We start from the raw sequence: 22,657 nt of genomic DNA on the forward strand, positions 1-22,657 counted from the left end.
AAGCAGTGGTATCAACGCAGAGTACTAACAATTTCTTATTATAGATACTTATTTTTGCTATTTTTCAATCATACTTATGATATACATAAATATGATATTATCTCATTCTGTCTATTATCTTTTATGCTTTCTTTACTTTTCTTTATTTTTTCCCGTAATCTCTTTTTTGCCTGTTCGTTTACTCTGCTTTATTTTACTCCGTCTTCTCACTATGCTATTTTTTTGACATGTATACATATAGTATATATAATATGCATATTATACAATATGTATACAATATAGTATTTATAGATGTTCGAATATACAATTTTCATACATAAGCATTCCTGATTGCTTCTTCTAGATTGTCTTCATTCTAAATTTTGTGGTTCGGTAAAAATTTGTGAATCGCTATCTCAAGCTATTTAAATGTAAATTAGACAGAATTTTATGTTTATATCGACTTACCGCCGTTATTTATTGTAAAAAAGCCGGTGTATTTTTTAGAATTTTGTGTTAAAGCGGTGATAACGATTCAGAGGATAAAAGAGCTTTTTATCGGTTCAAAGTATCCAGAAATTCCTATTTCACGAACCACTTATCTTATGGGTGTAAATTCCCAATATCTATTTAGGTATAGCAAAATTCATTGAAACGACATATCTTTTTATTGTATTTATAAATTCTTTCTAACTCTATAAAATAATAGATGTATTTTTTTCAAACTAATTTCATTAATTTAAATAGTCGCTTTTAATATTAGATTTTCGGAGTCTTCACAAAATAGTAGTATTATTAGAGGATTATATTCTTTATTGTCTCTCTCTCTCTCTCTCTCTCTCTCTCTCTCTCTCTCTCTCTCTCTCTCTCTCTCTCTCTCTTCTCTCTCTCTCTCTCTCTCTCTCTCTCTCTCTCTCTCTCTGTCTCTCTCTCTCTGTCTCTCTCTCTCTGTCTCTCTCTCTCTGTCTCTCTCTCTCTGTCTCTCTCTCTGTCTCTCTCTCTGTCTCTCTCTCTCTCTCTCTCTCTCTCTCTGTCTCTCTCTCTCTCTGTCTCTCTCTCTCTCTCTCTGTCTCTCTCTCTCTCTCTGTCTCTCTCTCTCTCTCTGTCTCTCTCTCTCTCTCTGTCTCTCTCTCTCTCTCTGTCTCTCTCTCTCTCTCTGTCTCTCTCTCTCTCTGTCTCTCTCTCTCTCTCTGTCTCTCTCTCTCTCTCTGTCTCTGTCTCTGTCTCTGTCTCTGTCTCTGTCTCTGTCTCTGTCTCTGTCTCTGTCTCTGTCTCTGTCTCTGTCTCTGTCTCTGTCTCTGTCTCTGTCTCTGTCTCTGTCTCTGTCTCTGTCTCTGTCTCTGTCTCTGTCTCTGTCTCTGTCTCTGTCTCTGTCTCTGTCTCTGTCTCTGTCTCTGTCTCTGTCTCTGTCTCTGTCTCTGTCTCTGTCTCTGTCTCTGTCTCTGTCTCTGTCTCGTCTCTGTCTCTGTCTCTGTCTCTGTCTCTGTCTCTGTCTCTGTCTCTGTCTCTGTCTCTGTCTCTGTCTCTGTCTCTGTCTCTGTCTCTGTCTCCTGTCTCTGTCTCTGTCTCTGTCTCTGTCTCTGTCTCTGTCTCTGTCTCTCGTCTCTGTCTCTGTCTCGTCTCTGTCTCTGTCTCTGTCTCTCTCTCTGTCTCTCTCTCTGTCTCTCTCTCTCTCTCTGTCTCCTCTCTCTGTCTCTCTCTCTGTCTCTCGTCTCTCTCTCTGTCTCTCTCTCTCTCTCTCTCTCTCTCTCTCTCTCTCTCTCTCTCTCTCTCTCTCTCTCTCTCTCTCTCTCTCTCTCTCTCTCTCTCTCTCTCTCTCTCTCTCTCTCTCTCTCTCTCTCTCTCTCTCTGTCCTGCTTTTTCTAGCGTTCCTTCGTCCTCCTTTGTTCTTGCTTTCCAAGCATGCTTAGTAGAATAGATAGATTACTACTATAATTTCTTCAAATTGAATTTTTTTTAGATTAATTTAAAATTTTATATTGCATTTTTCTACATTTTATTGTTATTTTTAAGATTTTATTACTATGGTTATTTGTGAGAAAACACAATTATTTTAGTGCATTTTTTACCAAGCAATATAGAGAGCATCTTCTTTTCTTTTATATCAAAAATTGTATCATGTATCCAATGAATACATAGAAATACATTAAAAGAATTACATTTAAAATTTTTTAACATTAAGGAATAATTCATTTGTTTATTCTCTCTTTCTCATCTTTTTATACTACATTTTTTTCTACTACTAGCTACTTATTTTTAGTGTTATATTTGTTATAGTGTTATATAGTGTTTTATTTTTTGCACATTTTTATAAATACAATTGAATATGTATATGTCTTTATGTTATATCTACTATATATAATTATAAATTTATACAATTATATATTAATTATTATTATATTCCTATTTAGTATTATATTTATATAATTTATTATTATATTCTTATATATTATACCTATATTATTATATTTTATTATATTCTATTATTGCTATATATTCAATTATTATCATTATATTATTCATAGGACTGTATATATACATACATAACATAATACAATACATAAACAATTATTGGATAAACAATTAAAATATATTTATATTTCATCTTAAATTTATAATTATGCAATGCGATAAGAGGAAATAGTAAATAAAATTTAACATAATATTTAAAGTAAATAATATATTTTTTGTAATTCAATATTATTTTAATATTATTTTGAATGAGCTTTCTAATAAATCACGCGCGTATTCTTTATCGCCCTAGCGTCTTAGAACATATATAAATGGAAGGGGAATGCCTATTGTTCTCGACAGAAAAACGTCCCAAGGAAGTGAAACAGAAAATATGGTTCCCTCTCTCTCGTGATTAAGTAGCCGCTTATTGTAGTAAGTAGTGGCTTATTGCTCGAAAGTGCGCATGCGCGGCTACTTAATCACGAGAGAGAGGCAACCATATTTTCTGTCTCACTTCCTTGGGACACATTTCAGACTGCTATTCCCCTTTCATTTATATATGTTCTAAGCCTAGCGTACTATATTTAAACGTTCGGTAATTAGCTCAGTAAAGGCCCGAGCACAAACTTTTGCATAACGCATAACGCATATGCATAAGAAATTTGATTGGTTGAATTCATTCTTAAAACTGCAATCAGCCCCTGCTGGTTTATGGCGCCATGAGTATTCGCCTATATTTCCTCCGCATCGCAGTATATCTCAGGCAGTGTACCTAACCTAACCCTAACCTTTATATAGACAATAAGGTTGTACAATATTATATGATATAAAAAGTAAGATCTCTTGTATAAAATGAATAAAAAAAAGTTTGCTATTATTTTATCAGATAATGGTCAATATAAAGTTTGCAAATATACTGATCTTACGAAGAAAAAGCAGAAAAAGCATGATAAATGTTGTCGCGGACAATGACTAAATCCGCGAGAGCGTGAAACTCGGAGAGGAACTAGTACTGATCGGGAATAAAGGTAGAGAGAAAATCGGAAAGAAATTGTCGTTAATAGCTTTTCACTAGGTCAGTTTTTATTTTCACAAGAAAAGAGGGTAACACTTCCACTCGAACGTTTGAATCATGCGAACCGGGCGGTGACGAAGAAAAGAAAGCGGGAAAGGGTAGACGAACGGAGATCTTGACTCTGGTCTCTCTTTGCTGCACGCGACGCGACGGAGATCTTCGGGAGAGCCCGGATTCGGGCTCTACGCGACGGAAATCTTGACTCGAGGACGATCGGAAATGCAGCGACCAGATCGCGACCGCGAATGGTTAGGCGTTGATCTTTTTGAAAGAATAGTACGGAGAGCTCTCAACGAATCGATAGATTCACTCTTGTATTCTGGTTAGACGAACAGCTAAGTGTGTCGATCGGTGGCTCGAATAAGACTGAGGCTGGAATTTTGTCATCGACGGCGAAAACGCGCCTGTCAACGCCTATCATACGTGATCGGGGTTGTTTTGATGCGTGATTATCACGTGATCGTCGCGTGAGGATCCCGATGGTCGAGAGAACTCTCCAAACTTTCGGCGATCAACAATAAGCACTGAAAGTCGCGAAATTCTCGTCCGCATTCCGAAACACACCGCCCGCCTCGAATGGTTACATTCGATAACAGAAAGTTATAATGTCAATCGGTTACAATCAATAGATTTACAAACGCTAACAAAATTTTTTTTTTGACAATTTAGCTATCCATCAGGGGGTCGGACGCCTGATCCGCCCGCCTTGACGGAATCCTCTCCGGTAGCGGTATTAATGTCAACCGGGAGAAAGCACACCTTTACAATGGGTCGCTTATATTGAGAGCGCGCAGTCTTCACGGTAACGACACGAGTAAGGCCGTCATCTCCCGGGTGACACGCAATGATGCGGCCTAATTCCCATTGACAAGGGGGAGCCAGCGCGTTTCGTAAGAGTACTAGCTGTCCGACTTTCGCCAATTTTCGTACGACCTTCCACTTTGGTCTTTGCTGCAAGGTGAGCAGATAGTCATGAGACCATGCTTTCCAAAAACTCTCGGTAATTCGTTGCAACAATTGCCATCGTGATAATCGGCTTTCGTCAATTTCGAGAACGCTGGGCTCCGGGGTTGCTAGCAATGGCTCGCCTATGAGAAAGTGCCCGGGAGTTAAGGCTGCGTAATCGTCGAGGCTTTCGGAGATAGGAGCGATGGGACGGGAATTTAGGCAGGCTTCGACGCGACAAAGTACGGTTGTAAGCTCCTCGAAAGTGAGTGTATAAGCTCCGATACAACGTTTTAGATGATATTTTACGCTCCGCACCGCGGCCTCCCATAATCCCCCGAAATGCGGGGCGGAAGGGGGTATAAATTTCCACGTTACGCCTTCTGAAGATAGTTGGTTGATAAAATCGTGATGTTCATTTGCGTTTTTAACCGCGAGTCTCAACTCGCGGTCAGCCCCTTGGAAGGTGGTTCCGTTGTCGGAGTAGATGGATGTCGGCAATCCGCGGCGCGAGCGAAAACGGTGGAATGCAGCAAGGAAGGCGCTGGTAGAATAATCGCTAACTAGCTCTAAATGTATAGCTTTGGTAGTCATGCAAATAAATACGGAAATATAGCCTTTGTATGATTTATGACCTCGGCCTTTCGTGGTACGAACCGAAACGGGACCAGCGTAATCTACGCCAGTGTGAACGAACGCTCGGGTGGAGCGATTCACGCGAACGTGTGGAAGGTCGCCCATGAGCTCGGTGGTGATTGACGCTCTTTCTCGGGTGCAAGCGACGCATTTATACAGGACGGCGCGAACGACGGAACGCGCGCGAAGAATCCAATATTTCTTGCGGAGGAGAGACAGGGTTAACTGGGATCCCGCGTGAAGCGATTTCAGATGAGTTTCGCGAATGATCAATCGCACTAATGGATGATCTTTGAGTACTATCGGGTGGCGGGTAGTTTCAGCAATACTTGCGTTACGAAGTCGGCCTCCGACACGAAGGAGTAGATGATCGTCGAGGTACGGATTTAACGGAAGAAGCGAGCTCGATTTTGGAATCGGAGTAGCATTAGATAGTGACGATAATTCGAGAGGAAAGACATCGGCTTGGATGGATCGTATCCAAAAGGTCTCGGCGGTTGTTAATTCGATTTGATTCAAGAAAACAAGTGAGGCTGATGATTCAGAATTCGTTTCTGATTTTTTTTGACGTGACTTATTGATAAATCGTTGTATATATGCTGTCACTCGTAGTAATTTAGACCAAGACGAATAGCGGTGCGATAGGTCCCATTGGTTCGTTACTGTCGTCGTATGCGCTGGTTTAGATGTCCGTTCCTCGAGAGTGGTACATGGTGGTTGCGCAATTTCGTTTGGCCATTGCGCTGGTGGTTGAGTGAGCCAAGCAGGGCCTGACCACCACAGATCATGGGAAGGTAGTTCGGCGGGAGATATGCCGCGCGACGCGCAATCGGCGGGATTCTGATTAGTTGACACGTGACGCCACGAAGCGGTTGGGACTAACGTATGAATCTCTGCCACGCGGTTAGCGACGAATGTTTTCCAATGAGAGGCGGCCCGATTTAACCAAGCCAAGGTTATAGTAGAGTCGATCCAACACTGAATGGACGGTTTCTTGATTTCCATCGACTCGCCAATGAAATGAAGGAGTCTAGCTAACAATTGAGCCGCGGACAATTCGAGGCGAGGGATACTCATGGTTTTGAGCGGAGCGACTTTAGATTTCGCGGCAAGCATAGTCACTGTCACTGTGCCGTCCATCGCGATTACGCGACTATAGACTACCGCGGCATAAGCTTTTGTTGAAGCGTCGGCGAACCCGTGTAGTTCTTGCTCGAACGAGTGATGGCCACATTGGATCCAGCGAGGAATTGTTATTTTTTTGATCTCCGGGAAGTCTTCATGGTAAGTTTTCCAGATATTAAATAAATTCGATGGGACTGGTTCATCCCAGTCGCATTTTGACGCCCATAGTTGTTGCATTAGAATTTTCGCACGAATTATGACAGGAGTGGCCCAGCCTAGAGGGTCGAACAGTTTAGCGATGTCCGAGAGAATTCTTCTTTTTGTATCTCCTGGAGTTGTAAGCGTGTTCACCTGGAATTGAAATATGTCGCGATCTGGATTCCAAATGAGTCCAAGCATGTTGAGACGTTCGTCATCGCGTAACTCTCTATTTTGAGCAATGCCGTGAATTTTCGGATCGAGATCGTCGAGGAGATCGCGGGAGTTACTCGCCCATTTACGAAGAGTGAATCCGCATTTCTTTAAGAGAGATATAACTTGATTACGAGTTTGTCGCGCGAGAATTTTGTCGTCGGATCCGAAGATGAAATCATCTACGTAGATTTGACGGTTGATCACTGTAACGGCTAGCGGGAAGGAAGTCCCTTCGTCCACGGTCAGTTGATTCATCACCCTTAATGCTAAATAAGGAGCGGACCCAGTACCGTATGTAACGGTCCGCAAGCGATATTCCTGGATAGGAGAGGCTGGAGTGGGTCGCCAAAGAATTCTTTGGTAATCACAATCGCGTTGGTCAACGAGAATCTGCCGGTACATTTTCTCCACATCAGCGGAGTAAACGTACCGGTATAAACGCCAGTGCAATATAACGGCGGCGAGATCCGTCTGGAGTTTTGGACCAACGTGTAGATGGTCGTTCAGCGAGGTGCCGTTGGTAGTTTGATTCGAGGCGTTAAATACAATGCGAACTCTGGTTGTCGTACTACTGTCACGGACGACGGCGTGATGAGGGATGAAAACAATCTGCGTTGGATCATCAGGTTGTTCGGTGTCTGGTACTCGTTGCATGTGTCCGCGATCAACGTAATCCTGGAGGAATTCGTTGTACGTGGCGGCTTTAGAAGGATCCCGTTTCAGACGTTTTTCAGTACGAAGGTATTGTTGAAGAGCTGAGTTTCGAGATTCTCCGATATTAATGGGAGGCCCGTTTTTAAAGGGCAGTCTAACGATGTATCGGCCTTCGCGGTCGCGAGCGTGCGTATGGAGAAAGTGTTCCTCACACGCTTGATCTTCGAGAGTTAATTTAGACGTACGGGGAACCTCCTCTATCTCCCAGAAGCGTCGAAGAGTCAAATCAAGATCCTCATTCGCGAAGGTATGATGAACTCCGATCGAAGTCTGTTTATCGAATTGAGCCTGTCCGGTCGGCCCGGAAATGATCCATCCAAACACGGTATTTTGCGCTATTGGTTCGTTCGCGGTGCCTTTACGAATACCGTCTAAAATTAGTGAGCCGAAAAGATCGGCTCCGATAATGAGATCGATGGGATCGGATCCTGTAGGATCAGGATCGGCTAATTTGAGACCGCTCAAATGTGACCAGTGGCATTGAGAATTCACTCGAGTAGGCATGTATTGTGTTAGAGACTTTAGAATTAACGCGGTGGTGGAGTAGGCAGGGGTTTCGGAGGCGCTTGGAGTGATCGTGATAACGGCCGCTTGCCGGGCGGAGGTTTGCGTTTCTCCGATGCCTGTTACTTTGATCGACGTTCGTATTTTAGAAATGTGTAATAATTGAGCTAAATTCTCTGTCATAAACGAAGACGCGGAACCTTGATCAATCAAAGCACGGGCGTTTTGAAAACGACCGTGATTGGAGTAAACTCTTAGTCGAGCAGTCGCAAGGAGAATTTTCTGGGTTGGTAAAGTCGGTTGTGTGGCAATATGGGAAGTGACCGCGGAATTCGTTGATTCGATTTGTAAGGTTGGCGAAGACGTCTCATTGTCGAAATGTTTCGAACTTTCAGGAAAGTGAAGTAATGTATGATGCCTTTTTTGACATTGTTTACACGCACGTTGATTCGTACATTCTTTCGCTTGGTGTTTCGAGCTAAAACAATTTATGCATCGTTTGAACTTTCGAATTAATTCATATCGCTGAACCGGTGGTTTATTTAGAAATTCGGGACATTGATACAAAAGATGTTGCGCGGAACACACTTGACATGAGAATCTTGTTGCGCTTGCGGTATGTGACGCGATCGCTTTAATTTTTGGTTTTGGTTTCGCTGCTACATCGGTTGATTTTTCGGTTGCGCACGGTATTATTGAATCGAGAGCTCGGATACGTGATTCGATGAACGCATCTATTTCGGTGTACGTAGGATAATCGGTGTTGGAGCCTAATTTGAGCTCCCATGCTTCTCTCGAAAACTTATCGAGTTTTTGAGTTAAGAGAAATACAAGAATATCGCTCCATTGATCGACCGGACGCTTCAAATTTTTTAGTGCAGTTATCGCGGACTTTAGCTTGTCTCGCAATGCTCGCAATTCTTGCGCCGATTTCGCGGTGACGGTAGGCAGTGTGAATAGTTTATTGAGGTGTGTACTAATTAAGCGTCTTTTGTTTTCGTATCGAGACGAGAGTGTTTCCCACGCAACGGTAAAATTCTCGGACGTTACGGCTAAATGATCGATTGCTGCGCTCGCGTCGCCTTTTAAGCATGAAAATAAATGATGTAATCGTTGAACGTTAGATAAACTAGCTTCGGATATAATCATGGAAGTAAACTTATCGCGGAAGCTCTCCCATTTCTCGTATGATCCGTCAAATTGCGGCAATGTGATCTTCGGTAAGTTGAGCGTCGAGTGATGCGGAAGGTCGAATGTACGACTTACTTGAGGAGAGAGCGCACCTGGAGAGGGTGAAGCTTCATCGAGAGCTTCGTAGAGATAATCCAGCGCAGCGTCGTGGGCGTCCTCGCACTTTGCGAATTCGAGTTTGACGAAATACGGATGCGATGTGAGGGTGGCGTCGTCGACGAGAACTCGCAGTTTGGCGTCCAATGATCGACACTGTTCAAATCTTTCCTTTGTCATCTCAATTCGAGCTTTAATCAATGCATACGTTTTCTTTTCCGTCTCTAATTTCTTAAAACTCGCAATAGTGTTCGTGATTGACGCAATTACAGAACGTTGCTTGTAAAGCAGCTCTTCGAGGGATGGCATGGTGGTCACAATTAGCACTGTTGAGTTGAAGTATCACTTGACCGGTGTGGGAAATCACCACTTTCAATGTTAATGATTATTCAAACGGAAAGAAAGTCCTCAATCCCGATCCGGCTCGAAGGACCAGAAATGTCGCGGACAATGACTAAATCCGCGAGAGCGTGAAACTCGGAGAGGAACTAGTACTGATCGGGAATAAAGGTAGAGAGAAAATCGGAAAGAAATTGTCGTTAATAGCTTTTCACTAGGTCAGTTTTTATTTTCACAAGAAAAGAGGGTAACACTTCCACTCGAACGTTTGAATCATGCGAACCGGGCGGTGACGAAGAAAAGAAAGCGGGAAAGGGTAGACGAACGGAGATCTTGACTCTGGTCTCTCTTTGCTGCACGCGACGCGACGGAGATCTTCGGGAGAGCCCGGATTCGGGCTCTACGCGACGGAAATCTTGACTCGAGGACGATCGGAAATGCAGCGACCAGATCGCGACCGCGAATGGTTAGGCGTTGATCTTTTTGAAAGAATAGTACGGAGAGCTCTCAACGAATCGATAGATTCACTCTTGTATTCTGGTTAGACGAACAGCTAAGTGTGTCGATCGGTGGCTCGAATAAGACTGAGGCTGGAATTTTGTCATCGACGGCGAAAACGCGCCTGTCAACGCCTATCATACGTGATCGGGGTTGTTTTGATGCGTGATTATCACGTGATCGTCGCGTGAGGATCCCGATGGTCGAGAGAACTCTCCAAACTTTCGGCGATCAACAATAAGCACTGAAAGTCGCGAAATTCTCGTCCGCATTCCGAAACAAATATTTATTTATCAAAAAATCTAATAAGGAGACTGTGCAACTTATTGCTATTCATTGTGAGTTAAATTACATTAGATTATCTTAAATAACATAAATCGATTTTTATTTAAAGAATTTTATGCTGTAATACAGTCTGTTTATTTATATTTGCAGGTAATTATCAAATTTTAAATGAATTAACACAAAACCTGAAGACTAACGTTCCGCAAGTAAAAATCAAAGATTTTAAAAAAGACAAGTTTACTTTTATGAAAGAAATTGAAAATTCTAATCTTACAATTAGTATGCAATCTTCTGTTTTAACTGATGTATCAGAAACGCAACTTGATTCATCAGCTTGTGCTATAAGTTCTATTAACGTGTCAGTTACATCAGAAAGTAAGTGTACAATTAAAATTTTGAATTAACTATATAAACTAAAAGTTTAATTTACAATATTGATAATTATCAACAAGAAATATTTTTAAATGTTAAGCAAATTGTGATAACATTTCTATTCTGAATATATTTATATATATTATATATATTAATTAGATCAAATTGTGGTAAAAATATTTATAAACAATAAATAATATCAAAAACTTATATTTTAAATAATGGCTATAACAGTACATTACTACGATTTAAATATGAACTATTATTTTCTAAAAAAGTATTCTTAAAAAATTAATTGAAGTAGTTATATTATCGTAATAATATTATTATATATTTTAATTACTTTTTTATGTACAAATTTTACTAGAAAAAGAAGACAAGAGGATAAAAGATATATTAAAAGATAAGGAAAAGTTAGATAAATCTCAGACATCTTTGGAAAGCTATAATATTGTTAAGAGCGCGTCTACAAAATGCATATTAAGACCACATAATAATGCTCCAACAGCATCGTACACGAATAGCAACGAATCTTTGATAATAAATTTAAACACAAATTTACTGGATAAAGGTAAACTATTAATCAAATAATAATAATTTTCTTTATATTTTGTACAACTTAAAAACATTGAATTAGTAATACAGTTTCAAGATCACTTTAGAAAGTTCATAATTCGTGACAAAATTCCAGATAGAATTTTATTGATAATTTTATGTGGCATGTAACACAGAAAACATTAGAAATATCAGAATATATACATATACAAAATAATATCAGATATATATTTAATACGTGCGCTTTTCGAATTTTTAAATTTTTCTGTTACATGAAATTATAAATAAATTTCTATTTTGAATTTCTATCTGAAATTACAGATGTCAATTATTCTAACTTAAATGCCAAATGTATTTTTATTGTAGAAAATATATATGATAATACTATAAATAACACTATAGATAATATTATAGATAAAAATACTATTGTAAAAACTGTATTTGATAAAGTTCCAAATAATGGACCCAAAATTATTAGTAATGTTCCTTTTTCTACATCTATACTAATATTACCAGCTAAGAAAAAAGTAGCAACTTCTTTGAATGAAAGGTAAATAAAAAGTTTTGTATTACACACACACACACACACACACACACACACACACACACACACACACACACACACACATATTACTAATAATAATCAAAACAAATTACACAATTTAATAAAAAAAACGCAAAAATGCTAGATATCATTTCTTATAATTTTTTAATACTAAATACGATGTCGGCTTCAAAAATGTTCTATCATGTTACAATTTTAAGAAATTAAAATTGTAAAAAAAGAACTATTTGGACGCACTTTATGTTATAACTATAATATAACTATAATATATGTATAACGTGTTAGACATTTTTTAAGTAATTAAAATAATCTTGAAAATCTTATTAACAATAATGTACACAAAAATTTCTTTTAAAGGTTAATAGTCTTAATAGTAAACTATATTTAAAAAAAAGAAAACTTTTATGTCACATAGTTTTAACATCTTAAAGTACATCAAAAACTCTTTTTATACAATCTTGACCTTAAGTTTTTTTCAAAATTGTGATGGAATATTTTTGAAACCGGTATCGCATTCAGCATAAAAACTAGAGAAATAATATTTTGCATTCCTGTGTTTAAAAAGAACTATTCCTTATAAAACTATTATTAACAATATTATATATATATATATATATTCTGTTTAAATAATAGTGAGCTGTTAACGAAAAGTGAAATATCAGCTATAAATGAGTCATTGGAGTCATTAAATAATGAATTGACTTGGAGTTGGAATGAAAATGAATTAGTAGTACCTCAATGCGAAGATATTGAGGATAAACAATTAGAAGATTCAACTTTTGGATTAGATTGGTAAGGCAGTCATTTTTTAAGAATGCGCTAATGTCTTATATGTGATTAATAATTTTCTTTAATATATATAAAACTTTAGGAACAACAATGAAGGGATGATAAATGATACATTACACAATTTAACAGAGAAAACTAATTTCAATGATTCTAAACAACTACATGATGAAAATTTTATGGTTCATTCTCCAATAAAACGTAATTAATTTTTTTATTTAAATTTAGTATTATTTAAACAAGTAAATTTCAATTAACATTAACGTTAGTACTTTAATTGTTTTAGATTCTCAAGATAACAGTGACTTTTCTGATTCACACAGTGAATATGTTCCATCCAAACATTCATCTGAGGAAGATGATGAACATGTCTTAAATACATCTGCAAATAAAATTTTAAGAAAAAGTAATTCTTTCAATAATTCCGTTAATTCAGGATTTAATGTTTCATTAACAACCAATATTTACGGCAAATCATCGCGCAATGATGAAGAAATGTATATCGAATCAGCTCCATCAAAAGGATCTAAACGTATTTTTAGAAAACATTTCTGCTTATTTTGCAAAACATGGCAATCAAAAATTAGTCGGCACTTAGAAAGAAAACATAAGCACGAAAAACGAGTGAAAGATTTCAGTGACTTACCAAAACAATGTAACGAAAGAAAAAATTTGATTAACATGTTGCGAAAGGAAGGAGATTTTTATTATAACGTTAGCAATGACGTAAATACTGGTGAATTGATAATTTGCAGAAGACCTGCTGAAAAATCTAAAAACACTGCACGAGATTACACCGCTTGCCCAAAATGTAAAGGATTCTTCAATAAACTGAATTTAAGGCACCATACAGCACATTGTATTGATCAAAAACGTAAAGGTACTAAAGTTTGTCATGTGCTTAGTCGGCAAATCATGGGTAGATACGCAAGCCAGGCCAACAATGTTTTACGCCAAATAGTAATGCCACGATGTCGTGACGATAGAATAACACGTCTTATTCGTTATGATCAATTAATTATGGAACATGGAAATAAACTTTGTCTAAAATATCCATCTCATCCACATCATCATGATATGATACGACAGCGATTGAGGCAACTTGGTCGCTTCCTTTTAGAAATTAAACAGCATTGTCAAGATATAGATGATTTATCATCAGTCTATCATCCAAAATATTATAGAATATGCATCGACGTCATAAATGTTCTTGCTGGTTTTGATTCTTCCACAAAAACTTACAAAATTCCGTCATTAGCAACCTCATTAGGCACATTATTAAAAACTGCAGGAAAAACGTTAATTTCTTTAACAATATTCGGAGACAATGTTGTAAAACAAAAACAAGTAGAAAATTGTTTAACGTTGTTAAATAATGAATATGGCCCAGCAGTCAATAAGGTTGCTTTAGAAACACAACAATTAAAAAGAAAAAAGAAAGTTATTCTTCCTTCCATTGACGACATTAAGAAATTGGATAACTTTTTGAAAATGCAACGTACTACAGCTTTCAAAAATCTAAAACAAACGTTTTTATTCCAAGATTGGCTTAAGCTTTCTGAGAGTACATTAATATCAATACAGCTATTTAATAGACGAAGAGCAGGAGAAATGGAAAGGACCTTAATTGAAGATTATAAGAATTATCAAAAAATTGATCCAAAAATGAATATAGATGAATTTAATGCACTTTCATTAGAATGCCAAAAAATAGCGATGGAATATGTGCGGTTTACAATACGTGGAAAGCTGAGCCGTACTGTATCTGTTTTATTGGATTCTGAATTACAAAAATGTGTAGAACTAATTCTTCAATATAGAAAAAAAGCCGGTGTTAGTTTGTCAAATCCTTATGTTTTTGGTATTCCTAATATGGATTGTCGTAAACATGCATACTTAAAAGCATGTGATCTAATGCGCAGATTTTCAATTGAATGTCAAGCTAATCAGCCTGAAACTTTACGAGGTACTACTCTGCGTAAGCATGTAGCAACATTAGGAGTCAACTTAAACTTAACGGACATTGAAATTACGGATCTTGCCAATTTCATGGGACATGAAGAAAAAATTCATCGTGAACATTATAGAATGCCAGTAGTTCACCGAGAAATTTTACGAATGTCCAAATTATTAGAATCTGCAAGTGGCAAAAATGAAAATGAAAATAATCTCAATGATGAAGAAAGAAATGATAAAGATATAAATAATGCTTTCAAAAATGATATGATTCCAAGTACTTCAAATTGTGGTAGGTAGTTTATTTGCAATTCTTAAACAAATTAATTATAAAAAATCTAAAATATTACAGAGTTTACAAATTAATTTTTACTTCAAAAAGGTTTAACTTGTAATAATGTAAATAATCGAATTATTAATAAATTTTATTTATCAACAAATTATAAGTATAAAATATTAAAATATGACTTATCTTCTTAGATTTCTATCTGTTTAACATTATAACATTTCTATACAACAAAATCAACGAAATAAGAAATCTAGAAAAAAGTATAAAAGTTTGCCTTTTCAAAGTTATAATATGTACAAATATAATTTTAATAATAGAAAAATTTACATAATACAGACTTATGTTATTTTTTTATTGTTATTAATTTTAATTAATATAAAATTTTAGATGTGAATAATTTCTATTCAAGCGACAGTGATACTGATACAGAAAAATGCTTCTCTCAGAAAAAAAAAGCGTTCTAGTAAGTTTTATAGAAAATACAGTGTAAGAACTGTGATATAATAATATATATACATATGTAATATATACTTTCTGCTTTTTATTTTATTTATCATTTTCTATTTTCTACTTAGCATCACCATATGGGAAATGTAAAAGAGTATATTGGAATGAAACCGGAAAAAAGATTGTATTGGATATGTTGGGAAGTTATATTTCGAAAAAGTTACCCTCGTTGCACGAAATTCAAGAATTAATTAAAAAGAATCCAATCGCTTTAAAACGCAGAACTGCTGTCACAATAAAAGCGTGGCTAATGAATCAGAAGCAGAAGCAAAGAGCTTTAAAATCCTAATTGTTTTTTTATTTTTAGCTTTACTTGATTTATTTTATGTTTGGCATATACTATGCATTAAAAGAATTAAACAAAATATTTAAAATATTCTTACATTATAAAATATATTTTGTAATATACTAATAATGTATGTTATTATAATGTAAGAACATTTCAAATATTTTGTTTTTAATTCTTAAAAATATAAGATATTTTATAATGTTACATTATTTATATACATATATGTAAGAACAATTTTAATTATATATTTCAATTATACTATATTTCTAAAATTTTTATTTTAAAGAATTACATATTTGTTCTACAGTTAAAGTTTTTTAATTTTTTATGTAAGTATTTTTTTTTAAATACTTAAAAAGTAAGGTGTATACAAATAGTAATATAGATTTGTATTTTAACTAATTTTTCTTATCTTCTTATTGTCAATTATAATTGATCAACATTATTAAGTAGTAATCACAAATAATCACATATTTTGTTGTATTCTAATAAAAATTTAGTAAGTTTTTTAAATATAAACAAACAACTGCTTTATTAATTTTATATCTATAAATATAAATAAGCAAATACAAAGAAAGAATGTTATATCTTAAGAATGTTATGTTATGTTTCATATAAAGAATATAATTTTGTTATCAATTACTTAGTACATTTTTCAAATTAATTGTCAAAACAAATATAATAAATATGTTAAAAATACTTCGAAATCTATTATATATTATCCCCATTACGTGCTCCTTTTATTTCTTATGTCCTTCTTATCTATTTCAAACGCCATATTGCATCTTGTGATATCAATAATGTATTGCTGCGAATTGTAAGTAATGACAAAAACATTTGACATATTTAAATATATTATACATATATATTTAAATATCATATATATAATATAATATATATATGTGAAACGTATATTGTGAGAACACTTTCAGTGAACAATCGTACATTATGTAGACCAAATGTCATTATGAGGACGGTCCTCATAATATTTTATACGCAACGTATATTATGTGAACCGAATTTCACAATTCCTTTACCGACTTTTGTATATTATGAGTACCATTTTTATAATTATACGAAACGTGCATTACGAGGACTTCTTAATTTTTGTCTTTTGTATATTGCGATGACAATCCAATTTATTTTGCTATAATTTGCATATGATAAAATGATAAAATCATTTGCTGTTTCGTTCAATTTAATGTACATAAAAGAAATATTACCTAGAAGAGACATTAAATAAATTTAAAAGATAATTTATAACATTTCTACATTAGACGTAAAGAATTTAGAAATAGCGCTTTATGAAATAGTATTATTTTAACTCGAGAAATTATCGATTGAAGAGGTTTTATTCTTCAAATCATTATCTATCGTTTTAGTACAAAACACATGCTGATCTTACAATGCGGTAGATCAATATACTATATTAAAATAAAATATTTTCTAATTTACTCCCAAAAAACGTAAGATCTTAATTTATGAACGAGTATTTTTTTTAATAACTTGAAACTTTGCTGAAATATAAATAATTTTTATAGAAACAATATTAATTATTAAATAAATTGTATATTTAATTATAATTTTTATAGAAAAGTCGTATTTCATATTTATAAATGATTTTATATAACTAAATGTTAAAATGTGTTAACGTAAATACTGCATAATTCTTGTCAAATGTTAGATAAAAACTAAAAATACAAATAAAAGTAAAAAAATGTTTTTTTTTACTTTAAAGTATTCTCCAAAAGATTAAACTTTCGCTTAACATTTTTTTCTATCTCATAGTTTCGACGATATTCGACCCTAAAAGAAAAACCGTTTTTTTATAGAAGTGTTTTACCCTTTAAATCTTAATATCCGAACATATAAAAAAATACGTGTCTTTTAGATTTTTGTGTTTAACATATTTAAAAGAAAATCAAATCGGTTTCGGACAGTTGTAAAATATCCTTTGTGAGTAGTTAAACAACTTAAGTTAAACAACTCGAGCCCGAGTTTTTCATATTTTGATATGTGATGTGATTATCGTCATTTTTGCATTTTGTATTTTTCTCACATTTTTATTATTTTGGCACATATTTATTTGTACCATTTGTAAATATGTATCAATGATAAATATCAAAGATAGGAGTATTAAAATTTATCACTTTAGGGGTATTAATATATTGCACAAATTTGTTATATTTGTATAATTTTTTGTTATATTGGTATAATTATTATAAATATATTTCGCTAACTATTCCTGTCAGCATGTTATTACATTGTTATTACTAATTTTATAACATTGTTTCCAGTAGTAAAAAGCAACATATACTATGAAAAAATATATTATAATTATATTATAAAAAAATTACTTTTTTTCTAATTTGAACTGATCATTTTTTACCTTATTTATCTTATTTTTTACTTTATTTGTTTATCAACATAACATACATTTCTTTGTAATCTTTATAATTTCACTGAAGAGAGAAAGTCCAGACGGGGACTGAAATGTTTGAATGAAGTAATTACATGTTACGTGCATATATGATGAATTGACATTGCTCGAGATCAATCATTTGCGATTTTTAGTTTGAGTAATTACGCCGTTTGACAAAAATTATGCAATATTATTTACATTATCATTTCATTTTTTAGTAATATAAATTTATTTATAAATATGAAAAAAAAATTCTATAAAGATATGATAATTAAATATACAATTTATATTTTATAATTAATATTGTTGCCATAAATATTATTCATATTTCAGCAATTTCTCAAGTTATCAAAAAGATTCCACAAATTAAGATCTCAAACTCTTAGCCGTAAATTAGAAAATATATTATTTTAATACCAATCTATCGCACTGTAAAAGAAACGGCATGTATTTTACACTAAAACGACAATGACAAATAATGATTTGCATTTTTTCAATCGATAATTTCTTGTGTTATCAAAATAGTACTATCGCATAAATCGCTATTTTAAGTTTAAATTATTTCTAATAATTATTTAAATTATTTTTTACATAGAAATGTGTCATAAATAATCGTGTTAAAATTATTTCGTATGTAATATCTTTTCATGTGCATTAAATTGCACGAACAAAATATGATTGTCAAATTTTATCATGTCCAAATTATTACAAATTAAATTGGATGGTCCTCGCAATATACAAAACACAAAAATTAAGAAGTCCTCCTAATGCACGTTTTGTATAATTATAAAAATGGTACTCATAATATACAAAAGTCGGTAAAGGAATTGTGAGGTCCGGTCCACATAATATACGTTGCGTATAAAATATTATGAGGACCGTCCTCATAATGACGTTTGGTCTACATAATGTACAATTGTTCACTGAAAGTGTTCTCACAATATACGTTTCACACACACACACACACACACACACACACACACACACACACACACACACACACACACACACACACACACACACACACACACACACACACACACACACACACACACACACACACACACACATATATATATATATACATATATATAGATATGTATATATATATATATATATATGGAAGTGGAATAAGTAATGAGAAAAGTGTAATGTCGTATTGTATGTGGCATCTGCTGCACTTTTTCTTGCCGATTCCAGACATGCTATAATGGAAAGAATTTAATATTTTTTAAATCACATCACGATCATAATAAAAATGTTTTTCCAAAAAATGTTTCACAAATGACTAAAAATGCCAGTTTTCTATTATATCACAATTTCATTACACTTTTCTCATTACTTATTCCACTTCCATATATATATATATACATATATATATATATATAATGTATATATATACATATATAAGTAGTAATACTATGCCGGCTATACTTCTAACCCATGGGGCAATGAGGGGGGGGGGGGGGAACCCATGGCGCGGGGGAATGACGTCACGCGGGGAGGGGGAATGACGTCACGCGGGAGGCGTCCGCGATGTACCGCGATGTACCGCGAGGGGGCCGCGGGGAGGGGGAAGCGTCCGCGATGTACCGCGAGGGGTCCGCGGGGAGGGGGGAGCGTCCGCGATTTTGGAGCCGGGTCCGCGGGGAGGGGGAGCGCGAAGGAGAGCGCGAGGCGAACACGAGAGAGAGATGACGCACGCGAAGGAGAGAGATAGCGGTCGCGAGATAGTGCGAGATGGAGAGGTAGCGAGATGACGCGAAGGAGAGCGCGAGGCGCACGCGAGCGAGATATCCCAAGAGAGGCGTATATGCAAGAGTGAGAGAGATAGCGGTCGCGAGAAAGAGAGAGATGTCGCGAGGCGCACGCGAGAGAGTTTTTTATAATAATATTTATAGTAATTTTTAATTAATAATAAGATTTTAATAGGAGGAAGGGGAGAGAGGACTTATTCTAAAATAAATACATTTATTTAATATTTAAAATAATGTTTATTTATAAAATAGGTATGTGTATACACGTGTGATGTGTGTGTGTGTGTGAATTTAAAATATAAAAATGAAAATATAAAATATAAAAATATAATATAAAATATGATATAAAAAAGTATATAAAATTTAAAATATGAAATTTAAGTGGGTGAAAATGGTGGGGCGGTCGAATGCGAGGTGCTGCGAGAAGCGGAGGCGACGGCTGGGCGGGGACTCCTGCATAACAGAAAATTTTTATTAATTATTTTAATAATTTTTAAATATTTTAATTTATTTATTATAAAATTAATGAGACACACAGATTACCAAAACTCGTTTGCAATACAACCAGGATTGAGTTCTGTTACATAGAAATTTTGAACTTGCCAATCAAAAAAGTCGAGTGGAGAATAATACAAATTATGCGTAAAGATGCAATCATACAGGTTTTTCGTGTGACGTTTTTTGAAACCTATTTCGCGCCCGTGTATTGCCTGCACGATTGAATTTACTGGAGTGTTTGTCGATAGTGCTGGAACATTGGTATCTACGCTTAAGTAACGTCTGCGTAGCAATCTTCTTATTTCTTCAAGTCGCGCGATTCGAGCGATCCGTGACTGCAAATCTCCGATCAATAATTTTGGATTTATTTTTATTTCATAAAATTTCCAAAAAAATCTCCTTGGTTGTGGGTATTGTCCTTTTAGCAAATCGATACATCCATCGCACTCCAACTCCCAGAACAGATAACTCACTTTATCACTTTCAGTCGGACGCACTGCAAAATTTTCTTTTTCCAACGCAGCAGCAATTTCTAACACATCTTTTTCCAGCGATGCAATGTATTCGTCCTGAGTTAGCATCTTCACATCACTCGCCATTTTCACAGCACTTTAAGTGTTTTAATTTTTAAACAGTTTAATGTGTGCAAATAGGACACACACTGCACGATAAAATTTGATTTAGGGAGCATCTACAGTTGCAACACGTTTTCCCTTCAATTAGAGTATATCTTACAGTTTCATGCAACCGTACAGCACGAGCATGCGAGTATATGTCTGCTACTCTATGACACGACACATATATTATAATGTTGCTCCCCCTCTTGATTTTAATTCTACATCTCTCTTCATCTCTTCATCTCTCTGTTCTAACTGGAGTATCATCTAGCTCATCATTTTTCTACATCTCCAAAGAGTTGCTGATAATGCATGTGCACATCATACTATTCATATACATAAAGAACAGGGGCAGGAAAGAAATAATTAAATTCACAGTTTATCAATAAAAATTTATTTATTACAAGAATCATAAAAAACATCATTTACAGCACATGTTAATATTTCACAATCTATGAGTGATTCGCTATCGTACGCATCACTTTCGCGTATCGCTTTTACAGCATCACATACATTAGTAATATTATTGCGTTGTAAAATAGTTGCAAATTGTTTAAATTTTTCATTCACAAGATGAGTATTTTCACATAGCCAGAAATACACATGATCTATACATTTTTCAAACTCAAATAAATGTAATAGAGTCGATGGCTTCATATATAAAAAATTATTGGATAATGTTAATTTACAATTTTTGAATCCGATATTTTAACAATTTCTATTGTTAGATCTCGAATCCATAATGGAGTTTCAGTTAGCTGCTCAATGTCCGCACGTTTCCGCATTAGTGATATCCATGTTTCAATAGGCAATATTATGTGGTTGCCTCGATTATCACCAAGAGCTAATTCCACATATGATACAGCTCCAACGCTGATTCCTATTTCCAAATATTTATAGGATGTTGCGGTTAGAGCATATCTTCGCCAAAGTATACGAGTCGCACGTTGAATGCTATAAAAATAATTAGAACAATATTTCAAAAATTATTTAAAAATCATTATTTAAAAATCATTATTTGACAAAAAAGAATCGAAACTTACTTGTCACATTTCTTCTTGCACAAAACATCACTCTCATGAATTCTCGAAGCGTAATAATTCATGCTTCCGGCAGAACACATTTTAAAAGAACCTTTTCACTCGAGTGATCAATGTGATAATAAATTATTTTTAAATTTTATCCATAATATCCATTGTGATGGGGTGGGGATTAGTGCTGATCCCATATTATTTTCAACCAATCAAAGCACCGATGCACGGCTGCTGCTAGTGACATCATCCTCAGATGAAATGTTAGAATTATTATAAAGGTTAAAATGCACAAAATGCAACATATTCAAAATTTTAAGCGCTAATGCACAGCTGCTGCTATGACATCAGTCCCAGGTGTTCAAAATGCAACATATTCAAAATTTTCAAGCGCCGATGCGCGGCTGCTATGACATCATCCTCAAATGAAATGTTAGAATTATTGTCAAGGTCAAAATGTGCAAAATGCAACATGTTCAAAATTTTCAAGCGCCGATGCGCGGCTGCTATGACATCATCCTCAAATGAAATGTTAGAATTATTGTCAAGGTCAAAATGTGTAAAAATGCAACATATTCAAAATTATAAATAACAATGTAGGCTCCCTGCATTGATAAATTACAAATTCAAAAGGAGGCTATATGGAGCCACGCGTAGGGTGTAGGTACGCAAATATTAAAAACAAACTTGTTGGAAAAACAAATTTATTGAATCTAAACGTTTCGGTCCTTCCTTTGGACCTTCTTCAATAAATTTAC

General features: G+C 34.9%; 2 protein-coding genes across 2 annotated transcripts; one reads left to right on the forward strand and one right to left on the reverse strand.

The window, feature by feature from the left end:
- Positions 1–4,177: 4,177 nt before the first annotated feature.
- Positions 4,178–9,442, reverse strand: LOC145943357 (uncharacterized). Its single transcript, XM_083050879.1, has one exon. The coding sequence runs from the start codon at positions 9,440–9,442 to the stop codon at positions 4,178–4,180; it is 5,265 nt and encodes a 1,754-aa protein (XP_082907005.1).
- Positions 9,441–13,368, forward strand: LOC145943358 (uncharacterized). The gene is made up of 8 exons (XM_083050880.1): positions 9,441–9,510; positions 10,406–10,630; positions 10,995–11,198; positions 11,549–11,732; positions 12,381–12,539; positions 12,619–12,734; positions 12,820–13,065; positions 13,289–13,368. Exons 1-8 carry the CDS (start codon positions 9,441–9,443, stop codon positions 13,366–13,368), a joined length of 1,284 nt encoding a protein of 427 aa, XP_082907006.1.
- Positions 13,369–22,657: the final 9,289 nt, after the last annotated feature.

Source organism: Prenolepis imparis, unplaced genomic scaffold (genome assembly GCF_030444845.1).
Source record: "Prenolepis imparis isolate NDT839.2.m4 unplaced genomic scaffold, iyPreImpa1.0 SCAF_12, whole genome shotgun sequence".
In the NCBI taxonomy this organism is placed as follows: Eukaryota; Metazoa; Arthropoda; class Insecta; order Hymenoptera; family Formicidae; genus Prenolepis; species Prenolepis imparis.

What these genes read in the sequence shown, in the direction of transcription:
- LOC145943358 (XM_083050880.1), top strand. Translation starts at nt 9,441, where the DNA reads ATGGTGGTCACAATTAGCACTGTTGAGTTGAAGTATCACTTGACCGGT. An exon ending in CACAAATTTACTGGATAAAG is followed by an intron (nt 11,199 to 11,548) that starts GTAAACTATTAA and finishes TTTTTATTGTAG; the next exon opens with AAAATATATATGATAATACT. An exon ending in GCAACTTCTTTGAATGAAAG is followed by an intron (nt 11,733 to 12,380) that starts GTAAATAAAAAG and finishes TTTAAATAATAG; the next exon opens with TGAGCTGTTAACGAAAAGTG.
- LOC145943357 (XM_083050879.1), bottom strand. Translation starts at nt 9,442, where the DNA reads ATGCCATCCCTCGAAGAGCTGCTTTACAAGCAACGTTCTGTAATTGCG.